At 35.5% G+C, this 22,852-nt stretch overlaps 2 protein-coding genes across 2 annotated transcripts in view; one reads left to right on the forward strand and one right to left on the reverse strand.

The window, feature by feature from the left end:
• LOC121443260 (centromere protein P-like) overlaps positions 1 to 22,852 on the reverse strand; it is a 191,543-nt gene that overhangs the window by 105,812 nt on the left and 62,879 nt on the right. The gene's annotated exons all lie outside the window — the stretch shown is intronic.
• LOC121443256 (osteomodulin) lies at positions 9,697 to 18,394 on the forward strand. The gene is made up of 3 exons (XM_041644947.1): positions 9,697 to 9,832; positions 15,875 to 16,853; positions 17,773 to 18,394. Exons 2-3 carry the CDS (start codon positions 15,914 to 15,916, stop codon positions 18,111 to 18,113), a joined length of 1,281 nt encoding a protein of 426 aa, XP_041500881.1. The 5' UTR covers positions 9,697 to 9,832; positions 15,875 to 15,913; the 3' UTR covers positions 18,114 to 18,394.

Genomic DNA, 22,852 nt, shown 5'->3' on the forward strand with positions numbered 1-22,852 from the left:
TTTAGAGAACTAATTTGTTTTAATATATTTTATGGGTGTTTTCCTTACATGTGTGAAAGAACCACTTGCATGCCTGGGGCCAGAAAAGGCAATGGATTCCATGAACTGGAGGTATAGACAGTTATGAGATACTATGTGGGTGCTGAGAACCAAACTTAAGTCATTTGGAAGAGAAGCCATGCTCTTAACAACTGAGCCATCTCTCCAGCCCCTCCCATTTATTTTAAACTACCTCAAAATCTAGACTTCCAATCATTTTTTTGGTGGGAGGAAAAGAAGGACATAATAGATATAAAGGGTGAAAGTTGAACACCTAGGTGAAGAGCAAGTAAACATTTCAGTCTTCAAGGCAAGTCCTCAACTTCAGCACACACCACCATTCTTTGGAGTGGGGACTGCTATACATGTAGAATTCTAGCAACTCCCTTGTCTCTACTTCTACAAGTAATACTATCTGCCTCTTCCACCTACCACCACTGTGACAATCACCAGTTTCCCCAGGTATTACTGTGGAAATGCTGGTGATGACAGCAAAATTTCAGCTGGCTGAGAGCAGCTGCTCTATAGGATTTATACTTGATATCTAAGATGATACAACTTAGGAAACCTAGAATAAAACTGCTGCTTTGTAAAAACTGTAGAGGAACATAATGAAATCTAAATAACGAAGGCTCATCACTAGTGTAAGTTGCACAGAAAGAGGAGTGCAGGATTTTGAGTAGGAAATCCAGTCCTATTTATAGTCTGGAGCAGACCACCCACTCTGAGTCTGCTTCCTCATCTGCAGACAATACAGACCAATGAAGTTGCTATGATTATGAAATAAAAGTATAAATAAAATGCTTTGAAAATCATAAATGTTCATAAAACATGAACATCTATTATTGAACTATGGGCTGATGGGAAAACTAAAAAATATAAATTCCTCAACAATAAAATATTATAAGGGCTATTACTCTAAAATTAAAAGCTTAAAGATTTTGCTTTTAGTTTTACTCATGTGTATGTGTGCCATGTATGTGGAGGTACCTGTGGAGCCTAGAAGAGCATGTCAGATCTCCTGGAGCTGGAGTTATATGCAGTTGTTATCTGCCCAAAATAGGTGCTAGAAATTGAACTATCGTCCTCTGGAAGAGCCCCAAGCACTCTTAATCACTGAGTTATCTTTCCAGCTCTTCAAAAATGAAAGACATTTAAAGTTCCAGCCGTTTCTATGAAATATTTTTCTGCAATATAATATAGTGATATCACAGCACTTAACAAGAACATATGTAAAAATCAAATATTTAACGATGTTGGAAAAAAGCAGCTTTTCAAATTAGTAATTAAAATGTGATTAACAACAAGATCAAACATATGCCAGCAGGTAAATCTATAGAGAGAGATGTGGAGCTTAAAGAGTTAACAATGTTTTTGTAGGGCCTGGTGAGGTGGCTCAGAGGTTAAGAGCACTGGCTGTTCTTCCAGAGGTCCTTGAGTTCAATCCCCAGCAACCACATGGTAGCTTACAACCATCTATTATGAGATATGGCCTGTAGGCATACGTGCATAAGAAACACTGAATACATAATAAAACTTAAAAAAAGGAATTATGAAAAAACAATGTTTTTTCTAAAAAGAAAAGACAGAAGAAAAAAAATTAACACGGAAATGATTCCTGAATTCTTGCAATTAAGTTGGTGCAGTTAATATTTGTGATTTTCATTTCAAAACTGTTAGAAATTTTGGGTTAAGTTCATGAAAACAAATTATTAATAAATTCTTAAGCTGACAGAACTGCATTAAAGTTTTCTGCCATGAACACATTTTAACGGTAAGTTCAAATTTTGCCTGCTAGAAATTGATCAAAGATGAAAACAGGTGAGTTACTACATCTAACTTGGTATACAAAGGAATTCAAGTGAATAAGGAATCTCAATGATATTCTAGCTATATTTCATGCCAATTACTACAAAGAGGTTCACTAAATTAATAAAATATGATTCAAGAAAATCATTTATTGAGTAAAACAAAAACTTTAAAAAAAAGCTTCAGTTTGTTTACTCTTGAGCTAACACATTTTTTATCATAACTCCTTCACTTTTTTCAGTGTGTGTATAATGTGCACATATGCATGTTTGTTTACATGCTTGCAGTTGCACAATATGTAAGAATGCAGATAGAAGCTGAGGTAGTCTTCCTAAAATGTCTCTCCACATTATTCACTGGGGCAGGTCTTGCTAGTCATTACCCAGCTGTTCCAGGGACCCATCTTCACCTTCTGAACAGTGGAATTACAGAAGGTTGCCAAGCACATGTGGCATTTACTTGGGTTCTCCAGTCCTCACACTAGCATGGCAAGAGCTTTACTGGCTGAGCCATTTCTCCAGTCCCCACCCCCTTTGAAAGAACTCATGCATTAATTTCTATTAACTTCCTATTCCCGTGGGCTCTTAAAATAATTCAGCTGACCTAAAAATTCTTGTGAATCAATTTTCATGTTGTATAGATAACACTAAAAGTAACAGCTGACATTTGAAGAGTAGTTTCTACTAAGTGCTTTATTTGTATTCATTAAATTAGCTACAGAATAATTACATGAGTCAGGTGTGGAAACTGAGGAACAAACATTTAACATGGAGAACATGGGATTTGAATCTAGTGTCTTAATCTATACTTTAACTAGGGCAGTATACTATTTTTTTTCTTGGTGTTTTTATACCTCTAGGAATTATCTGCATACTTGACTAACACAAATCATGTCTTTCTGGTTCCCTTTTTGTGGCTGTTTCCCCAGTACACTTCGTTTGGCCCCTTCTCTGTGTCCCATAACAATTTCATCTGTGTCTATTAATTTAGTCATTATTAAAACATAAATTCACATCTCAGATTCTGACTTTTCTCATAAATAACTACCTTTGAAAATCAAAATATTATATACCACATAATTATAAATTAGTATCATAAACAATTTCCTTCAAATTTATACTATCTCTCTTGAGTCTCAACTCTCTTCCCAGGTGTCCATGGCTCTAAGATTCAACAGATACGGACTAGTGACTCTCTTGCAGCTCCACAGCCAACCTAGAACTAAGTTCTTCCTTGTCTTCTCACATCTGTGCCTTCCTTTTTATATCTATCATACCATAATTTGTGGTCTGAAATAGGCTGATTCATCTTGCTTATTCAACTCTTCAATAACCCAAACTGATCTATGTACAATCTGGAATGATCATGTGAGTCCTTTTCACCAAAGTTTATAATAGTTTCCACTGAGGACTGAATTATAAAACTTATGCATTTCCCCAATTTCACTAAATTTTTAAATTTTACATATGTTCTTACTTATTACTTATTATGTATTACCTATGTGCACAGTTGAATAGGAATGGCCCCATAGGCTCATATATTTGGAAATTTGGTCATTAGGGAGTGGCACTACTGGATAGGAAATAGGAGGTGTGGTTTTGTTGGAGGAAGTATGTCACTCGGGGTGGGCTTTACGGTTTCAAATGCTCAAGCCAGGCCCAGTGTCTAGCTCTCTTCCTGAGGCCTGCTGATCCAGTTCTAGAACTCTCAGCTACTTATCCAGCACCATGTTTGCCTAAATGCTGCCATGTTTCCCACTGTGATGGTAATGGATTAAACCTCTGACTGGAAGCCAGCCCCAATTAAACGCTTTTATAAGAGGTGCTGTGATCCTGGCATATCTTCAAAGCAACAGAACACTGGTTAAGACGATTTATATTTCAAATATTTATTTGTGAGTCTTCAATTTTATGTTCCAGATCAAGATTATTTGCTTTTGTTTTGTTTTGTTTTTTGAGACAGGGTTTCTCTGTAGCTTTGGAGCTTGTCCTGGAACTAGCTCTTGTAGACCAGGCTGGCCTCGAACTCAGATATCCGCCTGCCTCTGTCTCCGGAGTGCTGGGGTTAAAGGCATGCGCCACCACCGCCCGGCTATTTGCTATTTTTTAAACACACTTTCTGGTTTCTGTGTTTTGGTTAACATTGTGCCTTTCATTAGTCAGAATCTCGGCCTACCTTCAAATGTCTACATGAAACATCCTTCTCAGCTCCTCTTCCCAATTCTCTCAATAAACAGAAGCGAATACTTGCCCCACCCCCAAAACTTCCCAGTATTTTGACTGTGCTTGTCTTCTGTGCTTGTACCATAGCTACTTATTTTCCAAAAGAAACATCTTAGCTGCAAGGACTGTGTTTTGGTCATCTCTCCCCTATTGCAAAAGGATAGCATCCTGTTGTGGCTCTGTACATTTCTGGATAAAACTGCTGAGAAAACATCTCAAAGCAGAACATGATTCTAGCCTGTGTATCATCTCTGGCTCTAGCAGTTCTCCTCACTCTGCAACTCTGCCAACAAAACACACTTCCTATATGCCTGGATACACGGCTACATCAGTTAGGGCAATGGCATTTTCTCCTAGTGTACTTTTGACTCAGTGTTATTGAAGGCACTTATTAATGTTCTATCACTAATTCTGGATAACCCAGAAATAGCATTCCTTGTCCTATCGCCTCTGACCAAGCTATCCAAAGAAATCATCTCTGGAAGTAATAGATTTCTACTGGTAAAATATACAACGGTCACTAAAAGCCCAACTTTGAAATAAACTCATACAGAGAGGAGGTTGTAGGAAGTCTGAAGAGACAGAAACAAAAGGATAGTTAAGGTCAATGAGAAAAGGCCTAGGCCACTTGCTGCCTTTGTAGGCAGGAGCAACCCTGAAATATACTCTGCTTGAATGCCAGGGATGTTGTTTCCTTTTTATTAAGAATTAATAACAGGCCGTGCGATGGTGGCGCATGCCTTTAATCCCAGAACTCGGGAGGCAGAGGCAGGCGGATCTCTGTGAGTTCGAGACCAGCCTGGTCTAGAGAGCTAGTTCCAGGACAGGCTCCAAAGCCTTGTCTCGAAAAACCAAAAAAATAAAAAATAAAAAAATTAAAAAAAAGAATTAATAACAGAAGTAAATGAAACAATATAATGAAGTTCCATGTACTCATAGTTTCAACAATTCACAACTAATAATTTTATTCTCTAATTCCTATTATTTTACTAAATTTGAGAGAAAATTTATGTACAATATAATCTAATCATTTAAAGGATATAATTTAATGGTCCTCACAATATTTAAAGTTCTGCAACAACAACTATCAATCAATGTTGGAACATTTTTATCATCTCCAACATATACCTACTTATATATATTACTACTTATATGTACCTACTTATATATATTACTTTCCTTATTCCCTGGTAAATCTACATTTTTTCTATGGGTTGCCTTAATCTGGACATTTAATATGAGCAGAATAATATGGTGACTGCTTCTTCTACTTAAGATTTTTTTGGTTTTATCTATGTTATAGTATGTAGGACTTTTGGGGGGAAAATGTAATTATTTCTATACCATATGTACCTGAGAGCAGAACAGCTGACATATAGGATATTTAGTACCAAAAGTTTTCTACAATTGCAACAATTTACATTCTTACCAATAATGTCCAAAGAATTCTTTCCTTCCACATCCTTGTCCATAATTGGTAGTTAGTTCTTTTAATTGTAGCCATTCTACCAGATAATTAGTACAATTTTCTTGTGGTTTTAATTTGCATTTCTCTAGTTAAACATCTTTTTTCATATGCAGACTGGTCAAGTGGATAGTTTATTTTCTTCAGATTCCTAGTCTTTGGCATACTTTAAATAGTGCTGTTAATCTTGCCTTGAAAATGACTTATAAGAGCAATAAAAAACTGATATGGATCTGGTAAGCACTGTGAATGTGCTGCCCCATTCTGTGGCTTTTATTTATTTAATTTAAAAATATTGTTTATTTATTAACTTATTTTTATTTTATGAATATGGGTTTTTTTGGTCTGAATGCATGTATATGCAGCACATGCATGCCTTATACATGAGGAGCCCTGAAGAAGGCAAAAGATCACCTGGAATTGTAGTTACAGACAGTTATTAGCTGCCATGTAGGTCTGGGAATTGAATCCAGGAGCTCTCCAGACCATTGGCTTTTTTTTTTTAAACATAAGAATAGTGTTTTTAAAACATCACTAATATATGTTCATTACAAAAAATGAGTTTTCTTATGAAAATTTCACACATGTTCATCATGTAATGAACAGTATTTTATCAACCAAGTTCTTAACTATAATGGCATCCATTGATTGAAAATTAAAACACAACATACCCAAACTTATGGGATATAGTGAAGGCAGTTATAGAAGGCAAGTTCACATAGTAATAATTTAATAAAACATCTGCAAGTTCTAGAAAACAAAACAAAAAAAAAACTTGCCAAAAAAGTAAATGAGATGAAATTATCAAACTTAGGCTACAGTCAATGAAACAGAGACAACAAAAACAAAATACAAAGAATGAGAAATAAAGAACTGATTTAACAAGAAGGATAAATTCTTAGCCAAATTAGCCAAAAGATGAGTAGGGAAGATCTAAATTAATAAAATTAGAGATGAAAAAGAAAGCCTTACAGTAGATATAAAAGAAATTCAGAAAATTCTAAGTATATATGTTAAATATCTCCATCAAAATTCCAACACGACTTTTCAAAGAAATTGAAAGAACATTTCTCCAGTGTCATACGAAAACATAAAAAACAGAATAGCTAAAATAAATATCCTGAATAATAAAAAAACTGCTGGAGGTATCACCACTGGTCTTAGTCACTATTCTGTTGCAGTGACAAGACACTATGACCAAGGCAACTCTTACGAAAGAACATTTAATTGGGGGCTTGCTTACAGTTTCAGAGATTTAGTCCATTATCATTTTGGCGGAGAATATGGAGGCACACAGGCAAACATGGTGCTGGAGAAATAGCTAAGAGTTCTACAAATAATCCACAGGCAGCAGGAAGAAAGCCATTGGGCCTGATTTGAGCTTTTGAAACCTCAAAGCCCACACCCAGTAAGACACTTCTTCCACCAAGGCCATACCCATTACAAGGCCATATCTCCTAATCCTTCTCAAGTAGTGCCGCTCTTGATGACTAAGCATTCATATACGAGTCTACAGGGGCCATTCTTATTCTGAAGACCCAGACATAAATCCATATACCTGTGGACACCTGATATTTGATAAGACAGAAATACATACTGAAAAAAAGACAACATCTTCAACAAATGATACTGTTCGGATGGTTGCATGTAGAAGAATGCAAATATTCATATTAATCTCCCTGCACAAAACTCAACTCTAAATGGATAAAGAACCTCAAATATAAGACCAGATTTTTTGAATCTAACAAAGGAGAAAGTGGGACAAAGTCTTGAACTCAATAGCTCAGGAGAACACTTTCTGAACAGATACTGTTAACACACACACACTAAGAATAACAATAAACAAGATCTCATGAAATGGAAAAAAATCTTCTGAATGGTAAAGGATATCATCATCCGGACAAAGGAGCAGATTACAGAATGGAAAAAGACCTTTACCAACTACATATCTAATAGAGGGTTAATATCTAAAATACATTTTTTAAAAAGCCTCAAAAAACTGGACATCAAGAAAACAAATGACCCGATTGAAAAATGGTTCCTATATATGTTTCCTATATAAGAAATACAATGACATCTTCCCTTGCTTGTGAGTCAGAAATTTAGATAAAGGGTGAGTACAACTCAATGTCTGGACTAGTGTCCTTTGCACAAATCAGAGATCGGAGTCTAGTGTTTATAGTGTTAAATGTGAATTTGACTACATAAAAATTCAACAGTAACAGAACTGACAGTTTGCCTTTCTCTACCTTACTCATTTTTATCCTTCCCCTTGGTTTATTCTCTGCTCACCACAATCAATAGGCTTTTATTTTCTATTTTCTTCTTCTATGACAATAAGATTTTCACTACTGAGTGAAAATTCAGTTTTAAATTACTTTTCACAAAGTAGGTGCTCAATTTTTTTTTAAAACAGAGCTGAACAATGAACAAATAAATGAAACTTATTTTGTCTATTGTATTAATTAAGCTGAATCAGGAAGGCTTTTCCTAGCCAGCACTAATATGTTGTTCAGCTTTGAGATGCTGTGTCTGCTTCAATAAAATAATAAGCCAAGCATATAATTTAGATTTTTTAAACAATTAATCTGACTTCGCCCCACAATGGTTATAATTAAGCCACCTAACCAAATCAATGATCATAGACTATTACCTATCCTAACCATTACTTTTTTTGTTTGTAACAGCTCTGGCTGTTCTGGAATTTGCTTTGTAGACCAAGTTAGCCTTGAACTCACAGAAATCTGCCTGTCTCTGCCTCCCAAATGGTGGTATTAAAGGCATGTGCCACCAGGCCCAGCTTCTATACTTTCTGTTTTGTTTGGTATTAATATACTCTAGCTACTTACTGACAAATAGTCTTCCACATAATCCAGAAACAGGAACAACATAATCACTATTTTAAGACCAATCACACAGTTAATAAAGAGTTATATTTAAAAATTAAATGGTTGGTTTTAAATTAATCAGTTAAAAGAACTATGAAGGAGGCTCAAACAACGTTTGAGAAAAACACACAAATTTGCTCTTTTCCTGAGTGCGAAAGCCCAAGGTTTAAGAAAAAAAGACAATAATAGGAAACATACGGAAAAGATTGGTAACAAAATGGAATCTTGGTACAAGCATGGTCTGCCACATTTCACATACCAATGTCTCAAATAATAGACTAGATGTTTACACTATTGCCAAAGCATCCTTGAAATACTGTATACTTTTCTCAAATCTGAAATATAAAAATAAGTCCTGGAAGTTCCTTATAAAGTCTAATAGAAAACACTATTTTGAAGAACTAAAAGAACTTCTCAAGCATGAAAGAAACTCCTTCCAAAAAACTCAACATTTAACGCCAGGAGACACAGCTAACTCTGTTTAACTATGAAAACATTAGCACAAAAATTTCTCCTGCAGCAAGCAAGCTCGCTGGCTGGAACTCTTAAGGAGGGTCCCTCAGCAACAGGAAAGTTTCTAAATCTACTGGATGAAGTAGATGTTATTGGACAGCAGAAGCTTTTCATTCTATCCCACTGAAAGACAAATGCATTATAAAATTACTCTGTATACTGAGGGAAAATGCAGATTAGAGATATGGCTTCATAGTATAACACATTAACTTTCATAGTCAAGGGAATTCATTTCTCTTTTAAAATTTATTAGTAGCATATTTAAATGGAAAAGTTGTGCCTTTAATCTATGAAACCAATGCAATCTACTGCATTTTCAAAGTAAACTAGATGTGAAATGCTGTTTCCAGTTCTAATTCCTAGCTTCAAAAAGGGAAGCACTGATTTGATTGCAAGCCTCTGTCCACCCAGGGACCGGATACAATTCTGAATTCCACCTTAAATTGCTGAGACACTGGGCTCCAGGTCAGAGTGGACTTTAATCTGAGGAATTCTTTGGCATTAAAATGAAAATAAAAACAGTAATCAGTACATGCTGTTTCATTTAGTCTTGTTTGCCTTTCAGATTAGAGGAAATTCTTGCCACACCTCAAACCAAAATTAAGGAGTAAAGAAAGAAGTTAGCCACATAAATCTGACCAAGAGTACAAACATCTTAATTTGAATCCACAAAGTTTTGTATGATGAAAAAAAGTACACAATTTAAATTCAACCCAAGTGTTTCCCAAGCAGATTGTATTTGCTGAAATTGCTACAGTAATTCAAAGGACAGCCCTGTCTGGACTCAGAGTTACTGTGGATTTTTTAAGAAACTCCGTTAGAGAATTTAGGCATTTCTGACTCAGTTAAAGGATTTGCCAATTCATCAATCCCTGAAACTAAAGCAATTTCAACAGGTATGATGATAAAATAATTTTCAATTCTTAAAGAATGTATTCCTACTGTTATAAAAGTATATTGTATTTGTTTAATAGTAAATAGCAACTATCATAAAAGCACAATTGGGGGAAGCAAAAATGGTAAAAAAAAGTTACATTAAATTTTTGATTAGACAAATGTTCAAGCAAAAAGATCAATAAGGTGAGTTTAAATTTCTCATTTAAAATTACTCAAAAACAGTATTTGTTTAGATTCTTTTTTAAAAAAAAATAAATTTAGGTCAAACGGAAAGATACTTGGGTTAAAGGAATCAATCTCTCTTTAGTTTCTTGGGTCTGGTTTTCTGTACTTAGCTTTTTTTAAAAAATAACTTGTTTAACTTTATTTTATGTGCATTGGTGTGAAGGTGTCAGATTTCCTGGAACTGGAGTTACAGACAGTTGTAAAGTGCTATGTGGATACTGGGAACTGAACCTGGGTCCTCTGGAAGAGCAGCCAGGGCTCTTAAGCCCTGAGCCATCTCTTCAGCCCCTGTTCTTAGTTTTAAATGACAAAAAAACCTGCTAATGCTTTGAGCCACAGATCCAGGTCCTGAGGGTGAGCACAGTTGTAGGGAAAGTGTGCATTGCTCAAAATTTCTCTGCTGGGCAAAATACTGATCTAAAATGTTTTTGTTTTCATTTGTATCATTCTCAAAGAAAAGATATGAACATTTTATCCTATTATTAACGAATACTTAAATTTAAGTTAAGATTTAAGTGTATTATGGCTAAAAATAACAGAGACATACTTTAATAGCAAAAGATTTTACAGAATTAAACAAAGTTGTCTTAGACAAAAAACACATGTACAAATAATTTTTATTTACTGGTTTCTATAGCATATCAATAAAACAATTACATCTTTAAAATAGTAAAATGCTATGACGCTTTTACCTGTAAGTTTCCAGAACTAAGTAAACTATACCTCAATTCTGTTAATTTAGATTAGGACCGACATTGGTTAAAAAACATGAGTGCTTTTCTTCAAGTAAGATAAATGTTAGGATAAAGATACTTATTGTCTTATTTGCAAAATTCACATTATTGGATAATTTCTTAAAATTTACATTATTTCTTTGCTTTAAATTTTCTTCTTTACCGGCCGTTTTTCTAATAAGACAAAGTAATATAAGTGAGAATTATCACATATTGTTATAGAGAAATAAGTACAAAGGATAATAGCCACTTTCTCTAATTCTTTTTCATCTAAACAAACCACCAAGGTGAAATGCCTAGAAAAGTCAACATTAACAAAGAGAAGCGTTACTACCAAGATTACTCTTAATCAAACATACTAAGCAGAGCATTCCACTGATCTCTGACTACTTACAACCAGTGCACTGTACTTAGGCTTTGTTAAAAATTAGAGATTGAGAAATGAGAAGACAGTGAGTTACTGTGAAGTTCTCTGAGTTATACTATAGGACATAACACATAAATTGTAGAATATGGAAACCAAAGTTACAAACTAAGCTTAGCAAATAAATGGCTAACAAGAGACTCTCTGAGTGAAATGAAGTAAAACCATCTCAGGGAAAAGTATCACAGGGGACAAGAGAAAGACTAGTAAATGACAGGATTTCAGACTAAAAGTCACTGTACAGGGAAGCCTTTTGAAGCGTGTACAAAGAGACAACAAGAGCAATCTTTTTTATCTTTAGAGCCCCTTGTTTGTTTTAAGGCTTTTACCCTGACAGGCTGCCATGAGGTATCAGATCAGATTATTGCAAGATTATTCTTTGCTTTCAATTTCTCACAACTGCTGAGCAGCAGATTCTAATTCTAAAATGTTGCTAAATTCTAATTCTGAAAGGTTGTTAGCTGATGGCTGCTAATGGTCTTAACACAAGGATAAAGTTCAGATGAAGTGGATGCTCATAAGCAAGTGTAAGAGAACTTTAGCCCTCTGTGTTCTGGTCCAGTGCCACAGACCAGCTCTGCTTCTCGGCTTTCACTGCATATTTTGGGGAAAGAGCCTCTTAGAATGTATCTCTAGTTGCTGTATTGGGAATGAAATAGAACAGCACAAATGCTTTAAAAAGATACTATGCTATAATACAGCAAGTAAAATAAAATCTTAAAAATTTGAAGTAAGCCGGGTGATGGTGGCGCACGCCTTTAATCCCAGCACTCGGGAGGCAGAGGCAGGCGGATCTCTGTGAGTTCAAGACCAGCCTGGTCTACAGAGCTAGTTCCCGGACAGGCTCCAAAGCCACAGAGAAACCCTGTCTCGAAAAACCAAAAAAAAAAAATTGAAGTAAAATGTCACCAACAGGAGAGTGAAATGTATAAGATTTTTTCTAAACCCATTTCTCCTAAAGGGCCAAAGTCTGGTTCAAATGATGCCTGAAAAAGACCTCCCTATTTCTCCCAGGAGGGTCAACGCCTGATCCTGCAGCACTAATTATCCCTATTTGGTTATAGTTCATTTTATAGTGTTGGTCTCCTCTTTTAAATTGTTAGCTTTATAGAGGGGACCATGTCTTCATTCTCTATTTCTGTGTTCCCTAACAAGCACATTGTCTCACAGCTAGAAAGAACTTTTTAAAAAAATGTGACCTTAAGTAATCCAGTTAATCTAAGTACTAATATTTATAAAGGGTGGTACTAAGCACACACATACAGTATCTAACTGAGTAACCACAGCAGGGAAATGATTATCCCAAAGCAAACTCTCAGGGAGGTTCCAGCCTAAAGCAGAGTTGGCTTGCTCTGAACATGCCCATTGGGATGAAATCATAACTCATTTACTCCATCTCTTCTCAAGTCTCCACTAAGAACATTGCAGTATGAAGATCAAAGTGCAAATACACACTTAATTAAATTATGAATTCATTAAAAGAGTTCAAATTCCTTATGAATTTAGACTCTCAGATTCTGGCTCGTTGAACAGTCACCATTTCTAGGCATGTCATACTTCTAGCTTCTTCTACGCTGTTACTCACCTGTTTACTTGGAAGAAGACTTTCTTACTCTGTTCTTATAGAATTCTAAAAGTTCTTCAAAACACAGTAATATACTATGTCCTTCATGAATTACATGATAAAGAACAATTGATGCAATATACTTAGAGTTACTTGAGTTTAAGAAAATCACATATTACTAAAGAGAGCAAAGTATTTCAATTTGGCACTTTCTTATAAATAAAAATAATGTGCAAATACAATTTATTATTTAAACCTCCCTTTTATTTTTTTTAAAAAAGCAAGGTTATAATCCAAAAAGAATGGTGGGAAATGATGTTTTACAGCATTGAAAAAAGAAAAAAAAAACAAAATAAAAAACAACAACAACAAAAAACTAGTAGTCTTGACAAGAGGGAAAGGAGATGTACTAAGGAACTGCAGCCATGCCATACTTGAGGTTGTAGCCAAGACTGAGAATGAGCCCAGTCAGCCTGGTTTTGTTTTTCCTTCTTCATATTCAGCTATGTGAGTCAGAATGAGAGCAGGGAGGAAACTGCCAGATATAAAGAACTCAGAAAATTCAGGGACCATGCAAAGGAGAACAATGAACTGTAGTATCCCAGTAGAGGAATTTAGACTGCAGGAAATATGGCTGGAGGCAGTAAAATTAGTAGCATCAACATACATTAGACTTCTTTGAAACTCAGGAACTATGTGTAGGTAGAGGTACTACCTGAAGATATGGTCAGAGTATACAGTATGTTCAAAATTGAGAATATGACTTCTGATAATTTAGCAGGCTCAGGACATGAGTTTACAGGAAGAACTGAGACAAATTATGGGAGAAAAAGGAGCAAATGGAGCTCCGTCAGAGAAATGACTGATGTAACTATTTTCTCAGTTACACCAATGCTGAAAAACAGGAGATATTGTTTTAGAGGAATAACTGTAAACAATTTCATTAACACACAGTAATGTTAGGGCATTTACCTGTTCATTCATTCATAAAACCCCTGGAGGAAAAAAGGTCTCAGGGAAAAAAAGATACATTTTTTCCTTTAACATTTTTCTAAATAATGTTCATTTCAACTGTAGTTTTTTGTTTTTTTGTTTGTTTTGTAGGACAGTAGTTTTCAATTTGACAAGATATGAATATCTGCTGTGAGCCTAAGTCAGGAGACTTAGGCAGGAAAGACTGCTTGAACTTTACAAATTGGAGACTAGCCTAGTAACACTGTGAGACCCTGTCTCAAAAAAACAAAGAAAAGGAAAAAAAAGAAAAGAAAAGAAAAAGTGAGATTTTATCTTTTAGCTGATGTAAGTAGCAAGACTAAGACAACACAAAGATAAGCAGGCAATCCATGGGGCTGGGAAGATAGACCGTCAGCAAAATTCTTACTTATCTTGCCAGCAGGAAGATCTGAGTCTCAGTCCCATGTTAAAAATAAATAAATAAATAAACAAGTGTGGTGACACTTTTAATCCTAGCACCTGGGAGGAGAGATGGGAAGTCCCTGTGAATCACTGGCCAGTCAGCCAACACAGTAAGAGACACCTGTCTTAAAAAATTAAAAGGTAGATGATGCCAGATGAAGGCACCTTAAGTTGTCTTCTTGATTTCACATGCATGTATACACACACACAGTAATGTATAATTTAAGTATAATTACAAATTTCACTTTATTCTTTTGAAGAAGTGTCTTACTGTATTATTAGATTGGCCTCCAACTCCTGAGCTCAAATGATCTACCCCGATCAGGTGAAATTATATGCACATGCACATGCTCAGCAACTGCAATTCTTATTAATAAAGCAAGAGGCAGAAATGTTAAATGACAGAAATGAAATTCAAGTTTTCACCTCCTTGTTTAAAACATACTCCATCCTTATTCAAGTTCAACCAAAATAACTGTTAGTTATCTGTGAAGGTGTCACCTCACAATCCAACTCAATACAACATTCTCAAAAATGCAGTATACAGTTATTTTTAATATTCGTACATCCAGACCGTAGCTCAAAAATATTATTCAAAGCCAGATATAGTAATAATCCTTGTAGTCTCAGGACCTTGGAAGGGGAGACAAGAGGATCATAAGTTTAAGGACAGTTTCATTTAAATAGCAAGCCTAAGGGCTAACCTGGGCTCAATGAGGCCCTGTCTCAGGAAAGAGGCAGAGAAAGAAGGAGGGAGAAGAGGAGGAAGGTAGAGGGAGGGAAGTGGGGGAAAGGAGGGAGAGAAAAACTTAGCGAAAAAAGAAAGTCAGGAAGAAAACATGAAAATATTAAGCTAATGGGAATGTAAACTTTGCAGAATGTAAATATTGCGTGCACTTGAGGCTTTGTTAGAGTTACTCAACAAATTGGAGACAAAATAATTAAGATTTGAGAAACTATTTCAAGAAGAAAATATGAAGGTGTAGATAGGTAGAAAGCTGCAAGAAAAACACATGATAGTGTTTTCTAAACAAGTTACCAAATATAAAAGAATGCTCTTTTGAAGAACAAGGAAAGGATTTCAGTAACAACAGTAGCAGGGAGCAAGATTTTGTTTCAATAAAAATTTTTAATACGCAAAAATCTTTAACTGTTCACAGAGGCAGCAACCATCACTAGCAGACAGAATGGTTAGAAAGAATGCTCAGCATTCACAGTGGAGTTGAGTGACGTCACACTATTATTACAAACCTACAGTCTAGAAAACAAGACAACTGAGATTCTTTTAAGTTAATGACTGTATATAGTACTGTGTTTAACACATGTAATCTCAGCACTTGGGAGGCAGAGGATTGCCTGTAATTCAAGGCCAGCTTGGATTTCATAGTAAGTCAAGTCAGTAAGGGCTACACAGGGAATTTGGTCTATAAAAAACAAAGTAAACAAATGAAAGATAGTGACTACTTAGTAAAAAGTCCAGAACAGCACACTTCTCACTCCTGTTCAATGCCACATGTGACTCTTAATTTTACTTCATGGGCATTTAAACATTAAATTTTGATGTAAGCTTTGCTCATGTTTCCTGAATATTCTGTTATATATAGGTACCAGAATAATAAATCTTAAATGTGTCAATTTATATGAGAATTATTATTAATCATTTTTTTCTTTGCAATAGGACCCCCCCCAAAAAAACCCAAACCCAACCAAACAAACCATGGGCTTTTTAAGTCCAATATATGTCCTTTTCTTCTGTTTTGGAGTTAGAGTATATTGCCAATACGAAGCTTACCAATGGGATGAAGAGTATGACCAAGAGCCAAATGAAGATTATGAGCCAGAATTCCAGTTTCATCAAAATATTGACTATGGAGTACCCTTTTATCAGAATATTTTAGGCTGTGCTAAGGAATGCTTTTGCCCAACTAACTTTCCAACATCGATGTACTGTGACAATCGTAAACTCAAGACTATTCCAAATATTCCAATGCACATTCAGCAACTCTACCTTCAGTTCAATGACATCGAGGCTGTGACTGCAAATTCATTCATCAATGCAACCCATCTTAAGGAAATTAACCTCAGCCACAATAAAATTAAATCTCAAAAGATTGATTATGGTGTATTTGCTAAACTTTCACATCTACAACAACTCCATCTAGAGCACAACAACTTAGAAGAATTTCCATTTCCTCTTCCTAAATCTCTGGAAAGACTCCTTCTTGGTTATAATGAAATCTCCAGACTTCAAACAAATGCCATGGATGGACTGGAAAACCTGACTATGCTTGATCTCTGCTATAATCATCTTTCTGATTCAGTGTTAAAAGAAAAGAACCTTTCCAAAATGGAAAAACTGATGCAGCTCAACCTATGTAATAACAGATTAGAATCAATGCCCCCTGGACTGCCTTCCTCACTTATGTACCTATCTTTAGAAAATAATTCAATTTCATCTATACCAGACAATTATTTTGACAAACTTCCAAAACTTAATGCTCTAAGAATGTCACACAACAAGCTGAAAGACATTCCATATGATATATTTAATCTTTCCAACCTTATAGAACTCAACGTTGGACACAATAAATTGAAGCAAGCATTCTACATTCCAAGGAATTTGGAACATCTATACCTACAAAATAATGAAATAGAAAGTATGCAAAATTTTGCATTTTTTTAAAGAACAAAAGATTCTTTTCTGACTGGTATTTTGACTTGTTTTTTTTTTTGGGGGGGGGGGCTGTAATGTTGAGACAAGGTTTCTACTATGTAGCTCTCTAGTTGCCCAGGAACTTCATGTGTAGACAAAGCTTGTCCTCAAACTCAAAAATATTTGCCTGCTTCTGCCTCCCTCGTGCTGAGATTAAAGGCATATGCACCAATATGCCTGATGAATTGTATTTTGACTCAATATAAAGAATGAATTATTAATCATCTATGCTTTATATAATGCTAAAAAAGGGCTTGGAAGACAGCTAAAGAGATGGCAGATAGTGGCCTGGGGAAAGGGAGTGACAATTTTATAGTCTTTTTTTGTTTTTGTTTTTTTCAAGACAGGATATCTCTGTAGCTTTGGAGCCTATCCTGGAACTAACTCTTGTAGAACAGGCTAACCTCGAACTCAGAGATATGTCTGCCTCTGCCTCCTGAGTACTGGGATTAAAGGTGTGCGCCGCCACCACCACCCAGCCCCTAATTTTATAGTCTTTTTTTATTCAACTTTACCACCTTGAATATTAGCAAGTAGTATTAGAGAGAACATCTGAAGACATACGACCTTGGGTAGTATGGCTGTTTTTTTTTTTTTGTTGTTGTTGTTTGTTTGCCTTTGCTTCTTTCTTTGTAAGATTGCTTCTAGCAATTATATATTTCCCATATAAACTGTAAATTCAATGAATTCATATTTATTTTGGTGATATGAAACTCAAGAATTTCATTTCATTTTAATCAATATAAAGATAATTAAACCTAACTCCACTTGTAAGTATTAAGATAAAATTATATCTCATATAACAAAACCCAACATGGAATTGTGACTATATGCAGGATGAATTTTTAACTTGTATTTTTCAGATATCAATGTGACAATAATGTGTCCTTCTACTGACCTACTACACCATCGCCATTTAACATACCTTCGAGTGGACCAAAATAAGCTGAAAGAACCAATAAGTTCATACATCTTCTTCTGCTTCCCTCATATACACAGTATTTACTATGGTGAACAAAGGAGCACCGATGGTGAAACAATACAACTAAAGACCCAAGTTTTCAGGAGATATGAAGAGGAAGAGGAGGAGGAGGAGGAAGAAATCCATGATGGTCAGGACAACACTTTCGAGGGACAAGAAGTACCAGAAGAACACTTTAATTCTCATTATTATGAAATGCAAGAATGGCAGGAAACTATATAGGTATCTATTAGGACTTCATAAAGCCATACTAATTACAAATAAACATATACTGCTCAAAATATAAATAGAAATATTTGTTAGTATAAGACCAGAATTGCATTTAAGATGTTGGTGACTTAAAGTTTACTAAAAAATGATATAAATATTAAGAAATATAAGATAAAATGGCAAGTGGGAATAAAACTAAGCTTAAGTGGCTTCATTCTTTAAACTCATTCTTAAAATTAGAAATATATCATGTAAAAAACAAGGGCCAGCAAGATGGTTCAGTAAATAAAGCATTTGCCGCCAAACCTGATCACTCGAGCAGGAGAGACCCAACTCCTGCAGGTTGTCAAGTTTTCCTCTGATCACATGTGTGTCTGCCAATAATAATAATAAATAATAATAATACATAAAACCATCTGAATATGCCACTTCCAATGATGGGATTTTTTTTCCCCTAGGGATGATAAACTAAGTATCATTAACAGTGAAGACAAAAGCTGCCCTCTGGACCATAAGAGGATATCTGAGCAAGAGGAAGGATATTAACCTAACAGTAGTGTTTCATACAAGAGAAACCACTTTTACTAACTTTATCTACAGAGTTGCTTCCACATTTGTATTTTCTCTTTTTTTTTCCCCTTTGGTTTTTTTCGAGGCAGGGTTTCTCTGTGTAGTCCTGGAACTCACTCTGTAGATCAGGCTGGCCTAAAACTCGGAGATCCATCTTCCTCTGCCGGCTGAATGCTGGGATTAAAGGGGTGAGCCACCACTGCATGGCTTATTCTTTTTTTTCTTTTATTTATTTATTTTTGGCATACTTGTATTTCTTTTTTCTTTCTTTCTTAAAAATTATGTATCATGTATAGTGTTCTGCCTGCACACCAGAAGAGGGCACCCGATCTCATTACAGATGGTTATGAGTACCATGTGGTTGCTGGGAATTGAACTCAGGACCTCTGAAAGAACAGCCAGTGCTATTAACCTCTGAGCCATCTCTCCAGCCCCACATTTGTATTTCCAGTCCCAGTAAGATATGTGTCCCAGGTTCAGTGCTCAGAATGGTATTTTTGACTTTCAAAGTCACCATCCTAAGATCTAAGGCATACAACTCAGAAATTAAGTGTTCTTTTCTCAGAGCACCAGAGCAACCGAATTATCAATTCTGTATCTGCTGTATTTGAATATTAAAAAAAATCAAACTCCCTAAGAGCAATCTATATTTTAGGAGATTTCAACAACTATTCAAAATACTGTATATCATGTTCCATTTTCAGATGGATTAATGTTTTATAGTAATCTGGGAAAAGGCCTCATAGTTACATAAATCCTTGCTAATAACTGCTTTATTCACAGGTTACATTAATGTTGATAAAATAGAGTCTTTACATATTATTAAACCTTTCTGTTTTCCTGGCACCAAATACACTACAAACATCTATATTAGCCAGTATTTATTTACACGCTGTTGAAGTCGACTATAGTTCCTCTGAAATTTGTGGACACACAGGTTTCAACATCACCTCTAAAACCTTAAAAGTTACTTGTAATTGCATTTTGAAACATTTCAGGAGAACCAGCGAACCTTAAGGCCTGTGTCACAGGGAGGCCTAGCTCATCCCACTAGTATTTGACTCTTGGGATTCACTCTCTTTGTGCCACAGTTGCTTTTTGTATGCTCTTTCCTGATCTCCATTTTGAAGTATTTTAAGTGTGCTCTATGATGAATATTCTAACTGTTGTAGAACTCTTATCTACCCCAGGCATTAAGGATTCACAGAACTCCTGATAAAAAGGAACAAATGCATGCCAACACAAAGAATCCAAAAACACATGGCAAAAATTCCAGACAGTGTGCAATTAACAGATGAGTATACTATAATTTGGAAGTATTCAAACTTCTGAGTGCTGAGAAGCCTCTATTGTGTCTTCTATCTTAGAGTAGGTTGTTAATATTAACAGAAGAGAACATTCACTTGCCCACAGGTGCAAACCTGACAATGCATAAGGAACACAAACAAAACTCCAACCATTCATTTCATCATCCACATCAAGTTATTATTTAGTGTAGAAGGCATAGCAGTGAGATCAGGAAAGAAAGCATAAAAAGGAACTGTGGCACAAAGAGAGTGAAGCCCAAGAGTCAAATACTAGTGGGATGAGCTAGGCCTCCCTGTGACACAGGCCTTAAGGTTCACTGGTTCTCCTGAAATGTTTCAAAATAAAATTACAAATTCAATTATTTATTATGACAAAAAATGATACTGTGAGTGCTAAGAGATAAGCAAGATCAGACAATTTTTCTGCTTCCATCATTTTAAAATTTAAAAAGATCCACTAAGGAAATGCAAATAAAAACCACAATTAAAAGATTACCTTTTTCTCATTACAATGGCAGCAAACAAAAGACAGGCAAATAACAAATATTGGTGAGAAGATAGAAAGACTGGTACCCTCACACACAGCTGATAAAAAAATACTGTAGTTATTTAGAAAGCTCCAGTTAGGTATGAATCAGCATGTCTACTTCTAGGCATATGCTCAAAAGAACTAAACACAGGTTCATACCAAAGTTTGCTCAAGACCATCCATAGCAGCATTATTCATGAGTACAAATGAGAAAAACAGTAGCTGGGTATGGTGTCCCAAAGCTGTGTAATCTCGGCACTTGAGAGTGGAGGGTGGATGCAGGAAGTTCAGGAGTTTGAGATTCTCCCATATATAGCAAGTTTGAGACTTGCATGGGCTAGACCCTGTCTCAAAATAGAACTGATGACGGGGTTTCCTTTATAAGTAATAAAATTTTCTAAAATTATTGTGATGATTATTATGTAACAACTTGAAAATACTAAAATGATTGAATTTGTACACTTTAAGAAGGTGGAAGAACTGAATGGGAATTAGTGTAACAAAGTATTTTAAAAAATCATGCAACTTGTTCTAACCCAAGGCATAAGCAAACAAAATTATAAAAAGTCAGAGATGATAAACCAGGTAACCATGGTCACAATAACTAATTTCTGGCCTGGACCTGGTTAAGCAGCTGAGACTTCAGGAAGAAGTGATCCTGTGATGTAGCAGGAACTAACCAGTGGAAGTAGAGACTAATGTAGATCAATGTAAAAAAGTAGTAATTACTTGAACACTTGCACAGTTAAAAAGTAAAAATTCTCAATTTTATTATGTCTAGAGATTATTTCTTCATTTCTTTCTGTGGACAAAATTTTAAAAAAACCTCTTAATAAATGTAAGTAAATTGTCACAAAATCCCTCATGTTCAAACCTCTGAGGATGTAGGTCTACAATCTTTTTAGTATTATTCAAAAGTGCCACAGTGAACTCAAACCAACCTAAGGATTTCCTAGTAAACATAAAGCAAATAAAAAACTAATTGCTTTTCCTCAGAAAGACTCCTATGTATGCATCAGACACAGAGAATCATCTTGGTGTTTATGAAAGGAACAGAAACCACGAGAATCTGTTCTTCACACTGGAAGGTGGGTGTTTGATTAGATTACAAAAAAGGCTAAACCACTTGTAAGGACTGACAAGTATGCACACCAAACCAAAGAACCCAAGATTAGTCAACAAAATAAACACAGTTGCTTTTAGAAAGAAAATAAAAAGGATCCTTCAGAAAAAAATAATATGCTCACAATAGTACTGTTGGAAAACATCTAGCCTGCATGTATCACCTAAAGCACAGATTTTTAACTTATTCCTCAATTTAGGGACTACTAAGCTGAAATACAGATGCATGCAGATCACATAACACATTTAGCCAGTTCCAGGAGGGAAGAAAGCAGAAAAAAAAAATCCTCATCTCTTTTTAAACTTGTTTGTGTTATAAAGAATTACTCTCTCCCCAAGGGCGGCTGGAACTAAAATCCTGGTTTCCTGATTCAAAATGCATTTTCCATCTAAATCTTGGAAATAAGTAAAAGAGCAGCTGGAAACAAAATTAGATCATAACATATAAAGCTCCAAGTTTCTGAGATGAATATAAAGAATCTCATGCCTAGTTTAAGTAACTATTTAGTAGACCAAGCACTGGTATAAGTAGCAAGATGTCACGCACACATCTTTCTTCACTGTAAGTGCTCAGGTTGTGAATACACTATACACAAAGATAAAATACCTTTTTAAAAAAGCACCAACGTGTCCTCACATAATCTTCTTCCCCTTTAGTCTATTAGGCACTTACACTATCATGTCTTTCAAGGGAACAAAAGATCTATGTTCACGTAAACACATGAGAGTTAAGAAGACATGCTTGCTATAAGGTCCGAGTCTAATTTTTTTTTTCCTTTTTTTCTTTTTCGAGGCAGGGTTTCTCTGTAGCTTTGAAATCTGTCCTGGGACTCACTCTGTAGACCAGGCCGGCCTTGAACTCACAGAGATCCACCTGCCGCCTCTGCCTCCCGAGTGCTGGGATTAAAAGCGTGTGCTACCTCAGCCCGGTGGATTCTAAAAAGTTTTAAGTATCTGGCAACTCAGGAGTTCTCCTAGGCTCGGTTTTTAAAAATAATTTCTTTTTGTTTATACTTATAACATCCGAGTGTCTGCCACATATGTGCAGGTGCCTGAGGTAGTCTAAAGAGGGACTTGGAGTCCCAGGTGGTGGTGATCTGCCCAAGTTGGGTGTTAGAATCCCAATTTAGGTCCTCTGGAAAAGCAGCAAGTGCTCTTAACTGCTAAGCCATCTCTCCAGCTGCCAAATGTTTGCTCACGTATCTAATAGCTACAGTGCAAAC

This window comes from Microtus oregoni, unplaced genomic scaffold (assembly GCF_018167655.1).
Source record: "Microtus oregoni isolate MIOR12 unplaced genomic scaffold, Mior012 000103F_ref0000194, whole genome shotgun sequence".
Lineage (NCBI taxonomy): Eukaryota > Metazoa > Chordata > Mammalia > Rodentia > Cricetidae > Microtus > Microtus oregoni.